At 32.9% G+C, this 9,294-nt stretch overlaps 1 protein-coding gene across 1 annotated transcript; it reads right to left on the reverse strand.

Moving 5' to 3' along the window:
• Positions 1 to 4,147: 4,147 nt before the first annotated feature.
• Positions 4,148 to 7,122, reverse strand: LOC117333898 (arrestin domain-containing protein 4-like). Its single transcript, XM_033893315.1, has 5 exons — positions 6,972 to 7,122; positions 6,243 to 6,362; positions 5,197 to 5,417; positions 4,754 to 4,936; positions 4,148 to 4,345 (listed from the first exon to the last, which is right to left on the reverse strand). The coding sequence occupies exons 1-5, from the start codon at positions 7,120 to 7,122 to the stop codon at positions 4,148 to 4,150; spliced, it is 873 nt and encodes a 290-aa protein (XP_033749206.1).
• Positions 7,123 to 9,294: the final 2,172 nt, after the last annotated feature.

Consider the following 9,294-nt stretch of genomic DNA (forward strand, 5'->3'; position numbering starts at 1 on the left):
TGTTATCAAGTCGGTATTTATTTATATCACTTAAATACACAAATAACTACATTTTTTGTATCTAAATTAACGAGAGCGATAATGAAGGGTTTCCTTTGTCCAATGATTCATTGATAGGAGTTTACCTACATTTATGCAGCTAAATGATAGCCGGGCCATGTAGCTTAATATATTGCTTATGGTTTAAAACAGTGTACTATGTAATATGAAACGAATCGAAACACAATTCAAAACAAACGATAGTATAGTATATTTATCACAATTTATTGCCATCAAACATAACAGAAGAACAGTGATATTTACAGTGAATTGGATTGATTCCTGACGATCTGGAACACTCCATTCTCATGCATTGCATGGATAAGACAACATCTTAGTGCCGTAAACTTTACTCTCAATTCATCAATAACCTCAGACGTTATAATTGTCCCCTCCACGACATAGCGGTGTTATTAAACATAATCTATTATATTATGGGTCATAAAAGCTCACAAAAAATCAGAGTAGAAAAAAAATAAATAAAAAAATAAACAATAAAACGAACAACAAATAACCTCGTGTATCACATAAAATAAACAACTAAAGCATCAATTGATAAGACAAATCCTATTGAAATAAAGCATCCTTGCGTTTTGATGTAAACACTCTTGAAGATGTATAACTCACACGCTTATCTGTATCTGATCAGGGACATGGTAGAATACATAATGTTATCAACACTGTCAACACTTGAATCGAAATCGCATTGCAAGGACAGTGCTGGTCTTCTTTTGCTAAAACATGCTGGTGTTTGTTGAATTAATATTTATGTATGATGACCACATATATGACCATATATACATCTGTAGAACATATTAAATTGTGTAAATTGAAACATGATATGCATTTAACGGAAGACGATATGTATGTAACAAAACATGGTATGTATCTAGCAAAACACGATATGTATCTATCAAAACACGATATGTATCTAACGAAACACGATATGTACAAATGTATCTAACGAAACACGATATGTATCTAACGAAACACGATATGTATCTAACGAAACACGATATGTACAAATGTATCTAGCAAAACACGATATGTATCTAACGAAACACGATATGTATCTAACGAAACACGATATGTACAAATGTATCTAACGAAACACGATATGTATCTAACGAAACACGATATGTACAAATGTATCTAGCAAAACACGATATGTATCTAACGAAACACGATATGTATCTAACGAAACACGATATGTACAAATGTATCTAGCAAAACACGATATGTATCTAACGAAACACGATATGTATCTAACGAAACACGATATGTACAAATGTATCTAGCAAAACACGATATGTATCTAACGAAACACGATATGTATCTAACGAAACACGATATGTACAAATGTATCTAACGAAACACGATATGTATCTAACGAAACACGATATGTATCTAACGAAACACGATATGTACAAATGTATCTAGCAAAACACGATATGTATTTAACGAAACACGATATGTATCTAACGAAACACGATATGTACAAATGTATCTAGCAAAACACGATATGTATCTAACGAAACACGATATGTATCTAACGAAACACGATATGTATCTAACGAAACACGATATGTACAAATGTATCTAACGAAACACGATATGTATCTAACGAAACACGATATGTATCTAACGAAACACGATATGTATCTAACTAACGTATTGCAAACAAAACCCATAAACACCTTGAAAAAAACCCAGGAAACATATCAAATTAAGTCTGAACACCGCAAACCCTTACACAACATTTCCACCCGTATGTAACATGAAAAGTGAAACATTTCGTTGATATGGATGAATCTATTTATCCACGACAGAACAGAAATGTTTAAGATTATACACATACATATATTTCAACCACATTCATTCTGATTTGCTGTCCGTTTACGAGGTATTAGCCGGCTTTTTTTTATATTGCATGCATTATATAAAAAAATACTTAATAAAACAAAATGATGTTGATCAATGTTAACGAATTACTTTAACAAAAGAAAAGCATTGAATGATATAATAAACAATAATAACACTATGAGTAAACACAGCTTTACCTTTTCTACCACAATAGTTGGACGTTATTCAATCTCCTACCACACGTGGAATTAACTTTAAATGCATTTTGATTGGATGGTACAGTGACCATCGACAGGGACTATTTCTAATCATGTAGTTCAATGAGATTGGATTGGCCGCTCCACAATATCCCGGAAGAAGTAGTTCGCAGTTGTTTTTGTCATATTCTTGAAGATATTTATAATTTCTATCAATTCATAGCTTTAAAAATTATAAAGTTGTTTATTGTAATAAATTGTAATATTTTCATACATTTCTGAACTTGTCAGTTTTTCATATAAATAAGCGGCATTTCAATTGAGGTTTTATCCTTCCACCACTTGATATTATGAAAAGACACGTTGACAAAAAGCAGGTAAATTAATCCTCAGAATGGTTTTTCTATTGTGGGAGAAACAGGTCACATAAACTCGTTGTTGTTGTTGTTGTTGTTGTATATTCTACATCTCTCTTAAGTTATTTTTTCTAAACTTAATCACGTGTTTTTGTAACTTTTGAAAAATAACGAACTCGAGTGAAAGAAATACCATATATAACAACCACTTGTTGTGTAAACTCTATATATTATACCTTAATGATATATAACAATGTAACAATACTTAATTGCACGTTTTACTCCGATAAGGAATCTGGACCTTCCTACTCCCGTACCTCTGAGAAAGTTCATCTCACACGTCATGGAACCGGGTTAATACCTTCCTTCCATAACAACCGCTAGGATACTTCAAAATCTCAATGTCAGTTTGAATAACCATCTTCCTGTGTTACGATCCAATCAGGTGATTCTGAAGGGAGCTGAGGAAATAGTTGAAAATGAAGCTTATGTTAACATTCTATAAAAAGAATATGAACATAAAGGACACGCGAATACCTAGAATTCACCATTAGAACGACGAAACTACAAGTAATGCGTTCTACATATGTATGTATATATGATAATAATTCCAAATATCTACTGGATAGATTCACTCGGAACTCCTCGGATGTAACTACGCAACATCATGTGTAGCACAGCCGGGGAGTTCCGATTGGGATAGATGGTGCAAAGAGGCACAACTCCAAAATTAGGGGAGGTAACTTGGTACGCTGCACACCAGAATGAATAGAGAAAGTCCACTTGTAGTCGTATAATTTATGTGCATACTAGAAAATAGAGTTTGATATACCGGTCTTCATATGATAAATCAAATAATATCTAAGAAATAACTTTATGCATTTTTCTTTTATAATAATAAAATGCTGTTAATAAATGAAACTGCGTGCCATAAATAATGTCAAAATAGAACAAAAATGAAAGTTTAAGCGCATTTTTTTCCAAACAATCAATCAATATTGATACCGAATGTCTGACATTTCGTCACATTATACAACGACGACACGAATTAAACAAGATCATTAACTGTTCAAACGTTTTCATTTTCGCGAATACATCGTTCATTCTTTCACCACTTAAAATTTTGTGGCATGTTTACGTAGAAAACATGTCTTTTGTGACAAATGGATAAGCAATGTACGATTTCCCTGATCCTAAATACTTACTTCTATTGACTTTGGTAGCAGGAATATTTCCCATCCTTAAAACAACGCTTAACAGTTCATAGGTTTTCGCAAATCTCAATTTTACCTCCACCTGTGATGTGAAAATAAATATGATTACTCTGTTATACTGTGACCTTGGTCTAACGATTCTACTAAAGACATCACTATATTATGAAGTTTGGAACATTGAAACGTTAATAATGGAGGTTAGCATTTATTGTACTTAAACATCACCTCTTCCAGTCTCAAGGTATAACCTTTATAAGATATTGGACGGTTTATAAATGATTGCTGGATATACAGCAAACACAGTTTATTTGGCGTCAAGACATTTTAATGCATTTCTAAATTTAACAGATTAAGCGCGCTGATAAATTGGCGTGCATTAATTATTTTATACGAAAACAGTATATAGAAAGTGTATTTAGTCAAATTATGTTAAGCGCGAAAAACTAAAAAAAGTAGATAACCATTGAAATATGTACATTCAATTGCTTACTTTAATAGTGTACTTGACTTGTATAAGCTTGCAGTGATCGAGATTGGTGGTGATATCCGCGGGGATCTTTAACTCCTCTCCGTCCCAGGAATCTGTAGAGCCCGGAAGGGTAGAGTCGTGTTTGACACTGACTATAGTTTTCTTTTCCACGTGGTCATGCCACTTGTCCTGAAGATATCTTATCTTCTGTTGGAAAAAAATAGGCAATGTTAATTATTTATCATAGCCGTTTTGTCAGAATACTGTATACTTTGGATAAAGATTTACAGAAAGATAGCAAGACTGGAATCGCCAAAATTAGTTATTTGGGATTTCAATATGTAAATATCCGATATAATATACGTATATCATATCTGCATATTAACAGGTCATCTAAATTTCATTTTGCGTGATTTAAATATAACAGAACATAAGACATCGCGCTTCCTCAGCAATACACTAATTATGATTAACAATAAATCGTCTGATAGGGAATACATCTATATCTATATTTCATACTATGGACTATGTAAACACCGGCTTGTAGAGCCTTTATCGTATAATTGCTTTTGTTCATTTAATGATGATATATTACAAATTAATGCAATCACTCACCTGTATAACCGAACACTTGCTGAAGGCTATGACCATTCTTGAATTGTTGTGAATTTGTCCAAACAAAGAAATTGTCTCCCCTGGACAGAAACCCCTCTTGTCTACCTGGAACGTCATGCTGACTTTACCCGCTAGGCAAGGGAACAGTCCGACATCTTTATTCTCTGATCGGTTCCAAGGCAGCTACCAACAAATTCATCAATACAATAATGCTATGCTTCATACAATAGGTACATTTGAATATATTAAGATCATTGAAAAAATATCGGAGCAACGGGATCAGCTGTGGCAGAACGGTTGGCGTCTTCTTAATTTTTGCATTGATTAGCGGGTAAACAAAATTAACTACTTAAATTAAGGAGCTTGCTTACAAACTTTGGATAGTTTTAGCGAAATATTTCATTACCTGATTATTAGCCTGTGTGATAAAATGTTAAACTTACCCCGTTAATGGGATCAAAATTCAGATCTAAAGGACAGATGACATGGACGTTCGTTGGGTCCAGCATTTCTGTCTTTTGGTCCGTTAGAGCCAAAACATACAGTATGTATCTGATGAACCCATTTGACCCTTCAAAGGATGACGGGATAGCCCTGGGCAGGTCAAACTTGACACGAAACTCGTGAGGACCAATGTCATAGGTCTTAACACCAGATGACATTGCTGTAAATAAAGATATAGGCGATTATGATTTTAATCTAAATGTCAATTATGTACAGGATTATACATGTTTAAAAAACAAAACAAAAAAACAAAACAAAAAAAAAACAGAGCACATTACGTAGAAAATGAGTAACATGTTTGCATATAAGGAATAATACACCATCAGTTGTGCGGTCCTTCCAGGATCGCAGGTGATGCATGCTAGATCTCAAAAATGGAAAAGGTGGAAATTTATGCGCGACGTAAAATGAATAAAGAATGGAGAAATTGAAAAAAAGCTTCCTAATAAAAATTATCAACGACAATTCAGTGAAATATCAAAGGTTGTTCATTTGATGTGTTTACTTAGTCGATTTTAAAAGTCTCCTTGTCAGAATGGAACAAAGATTTACAAATCTAGATATATAGGTAGTTCTACACTTCTAACGCTTTACTAAATATCTTCATTTTTTAAGACATTATAGTGTAGTGGTTATTCCCCTTGATCTAAACATAAACAACCCCTAACTGTGTTACATGCTATGTTTGTTTAGTTCATATCTCACAATGAGGCTAAGCCGTGAAGATTTTGTAATGAAAAAGAAAATAAAAAACTTGTGAATCTATTTCAGCACTGAAATGTTTTTGTTATGGTCATTACAACCCAGTAGACACACATGGCTGTCTGTATGACACATACTATAACTTATAAGATAACACAGACTTAATAAACGTTTGTATTAAAAAAATTAAAGCCAAAATTTGTGATACAATATCCTTACAGTCATCAGTCGGATAATTGATACAAAAAAGTAACGACAGTGTTAATTTGATACGGGAACTTACCTTTAAATAATTTGTTTTCTAGGTTGACGATTTCCTGTCTTCCTCCTCGTCTAAAACTATTCGGACCCACGGAGTCATTCCAATCCGTCTTAGAATAACCATGGAGTTTGACCACTAGACCTAATTAGAAACCCAAAATGATACTTTAATAATACTTTAGATATTGATGTTAGTTTAAAGGATAATCTCATTGTAATCGAGAATAGTGTGATGCAGCGTCCACATTCTAGCAATCTATTTATGGATGGTATATGATTTATAATATAATTAATGGGGAATGTTGATGAAAGAAAAAAAAAGTGTTCTTTTCTTGGTAATATATATATATCACTAATACACCGGTAACTGGATCTGCATCCAATATTGATTTAACATAAAAGTGCCTTCTGTTATAATAGTGTTATAGTCTGGTAATCATGATTAACATGTAGTAGTTATTCACTGCATATACATGATAGCTATCTTTTATCTAAAGGGGTTCAAACATAACTATTTTTTTTCTATCGGGTAGCTGTTTACTATCTTAAAGGGGCCGAAACTTCAATCCTTCACTTTTTACTATAAAAAACCTGCTTCACATTTGATATGACCCAAACATCAATATCTTGATTGTCACTTACATATTTTATTTAACTAAAGATGGAGTGTTTAGCTTCCTTGTCGTTATTTGTAACAAAGTTCACATGCTACTTAAAGTTAAATGATCTCAGTTTATTTTGAAACACTTACCTCTCACTGCCAGTGGTTCCTCAAGTTGTAATCTCACAATTGCTTCAACTTTTCCTCCAGCATTAAATGCTCCATCTTCTCGCTTACTTAAAAGCTGAATTCTGCATTCACCATTCCTCAAAATAGACTGAACGGGTTCAGCTTTTTTCATGATGGATTTGTGTCGAAAAAGACATTAGAAACTTAGCCAGGGGAATAGTTCGCCATTTTGTAATGTGTCTTTATCTTGGCCGGTTAACCTAATATTGTTATGATATTGACGTCAAAATGTAATACCAATGGGTCTCGTGCCCAAATTAGAACCATATATATATACTGCGAAACACGTTATGTTGATCGGATACATAGATAATACAGACTCTATCTACTTACTTGTATAGGAGACTTGTCTTGTATGTACGTAACAAAAGACTCGGTCACATGAATAATGCCCTGCTTTAAAGCGTATGATTATCTCACCTCTGAATCGCTTTAGCCTCCATTTAAAATGCCACATATCACAATGGTTGAACGATCCTGACCGCAGATTTACCTTACGAAATCTAAAATCATCAAATCGTACGGTTCAATGTAAATAGTGTGTTTATACTAGAATATAACGCAATATATTCACCTGGTAAGTTACTAGAATATGCCATTAACTGGATACATTGGAAGGTATACTATCAATTCGGATTAAAAGGCAAAGATAGAATTAAAACTAAAGACAATAGACAATGGTTGTCTGAGAACAATCAATTTCCGAGTCATGACGGCTGTACCACTCTCGATGAATATCAAGACGCTGCTTAAAACGCTTTTTTCATCATTGAACGTTTCATTTAGTATTTATCTCTGTATCAACAGTAAGGGGGTATGTAAATATGGGTAAGTGGTTACCCAGGTGAACTGTCTAATATTTCCTTTTGGTGACAATCTTATACTACTCTCTCCAAGGTAATAATTTTGGGGACGACTATATAGAAATTAAATGTTCACCCTAGCCCTAGGTAAAACAGTTTTCCTTTTCCCCATTTGCACCATATGTCGATTAGTGTTACAAGTCTAAACAAGCAGGTACACTCGTCATTACGCGAAAAAAAAAAAAAAAAAAAGTTGGAATTATGATATTATTTTACTTCAGATATATCGTGTTGTATAGCAAGATGGTTGCAATAAAACGCTCTCTTCATCAGAACTTCAGGTTTTGTGTGCGGACGGCGATCCTTCAGACAGAAGCTTTTCTCTGTCTTTCAGGATTGGCAGCATATAAATATATATCTATATATAAATTGTATGCATATTGCTGATCGATCATGATATCGCTTTACGTTTTCATGTGGATTCTTTCTTTTTTGCTTTTTATTCGTATGTACTCTTGTTACACTTTTCCGCAATGAAGAATTTTTTTTAATTCTTTTGACTAGCATGTCCACCTTTTTATTCCCAATAAAAACAATTACAAAAGAAAGTACAAGTAGGAACACTTTCTGGAAGAAACATCTGTTTGATATATCAGTTGATCTTTATCGGTTTAAATTTGAAGTTACAATTTTGTGTTTGAATCAGAAATATGAGTAGATTATTTATAACGAAATGATTTCAATAGAGATCTCTCAAATACTGGGATTTGTGAAAATATTGTTGTGATAGTAATGTTATATATTTGTCCGTAGGTGTCCTCTCTGTAAGCACTTTGTGTACGTTATAAATAATCAGACCAAATAATGTGGTAACGCTGTTTCACTTTTAATTTCAGAATATTTGATAACATTACCTTCTTTCATACGAAGCCATGAGATGAATTGATCACCATACATACAAGGCTACATTAATAGAAATAGAATAATAGAAATCGTAAATTTTCAAAATATTGAACACAATATGTACAAAAAGTTCACACATTAACATACATATATAATGATTTCAACATAATAATGTATAATTTATGTGTCGTTGAGCGTTGAAATAAAACAACTTTGATATCATGCCTATTTACTGATGAACGATTCATGTGAAGAATGACCATATCAAGACGCCATATGTCACTTTGATGATTCAGTAATATATAATGACAAATGCTGATCAAACATAGGTGTGGCAAGTGAGGATTAAATTAACATGATAACCAAAGATTCAACAACAAAATGCCAGCTATCAAAACCTTAGGCTGACAACTGAAGATTTAACAATATAATGATATTTGATAAAATATTTCACGTTATATATTTACAATTGAAGATTTAGCAATATAATAAAACTGATAAAGATGTCATTCTAGATGAACAACTGAATATTTAACAATGTGATGATAACTGATAAAAATGTCACCCCAGATGTACAA

Source organism: Pecten maximus, chromosome 9 (genome assembly GCF_902652985.1).
Source record: "Pecten maximus chromosome 9, xPecMax1.1, whole genome shotgun sequence".
Classification (NCBI taxonomy): domain Eukaryota; kingdom Metazoa; phylum Mollusca; class Bivalvia; order Pectinida; family Pectinidae; genus Pecten; species Pecten maximus.

What these genes read in the sequence shown, in the direction of transcription:
- LOC117333898 (XM_033893315.1), bottom strand. Translation starts at nt 7,122, where the DNA reads ATGAAAAAAGCTGAACCCGTTCAGTCTATTTTGAGGAATGGTGAATGC. An exon ending in GGAACCACTGGCAGTGAGAG is followed by an intron (nt 6,363 to 6,971) that starts GTAAGTGTTTCA and finishes GTTTCTAATTAG; the next exon opens with GTCTAGTGGTCAAACTCCAT. An exon ending in AGAAAACAAATTATTTAAAG is followed by an intron (nt 5,418 to 6,242) that starts GTAAGTTCCCGT and finishes CTTTATTTACAG; the next exon opens with CAATGTCATCTGGTGTTAAG.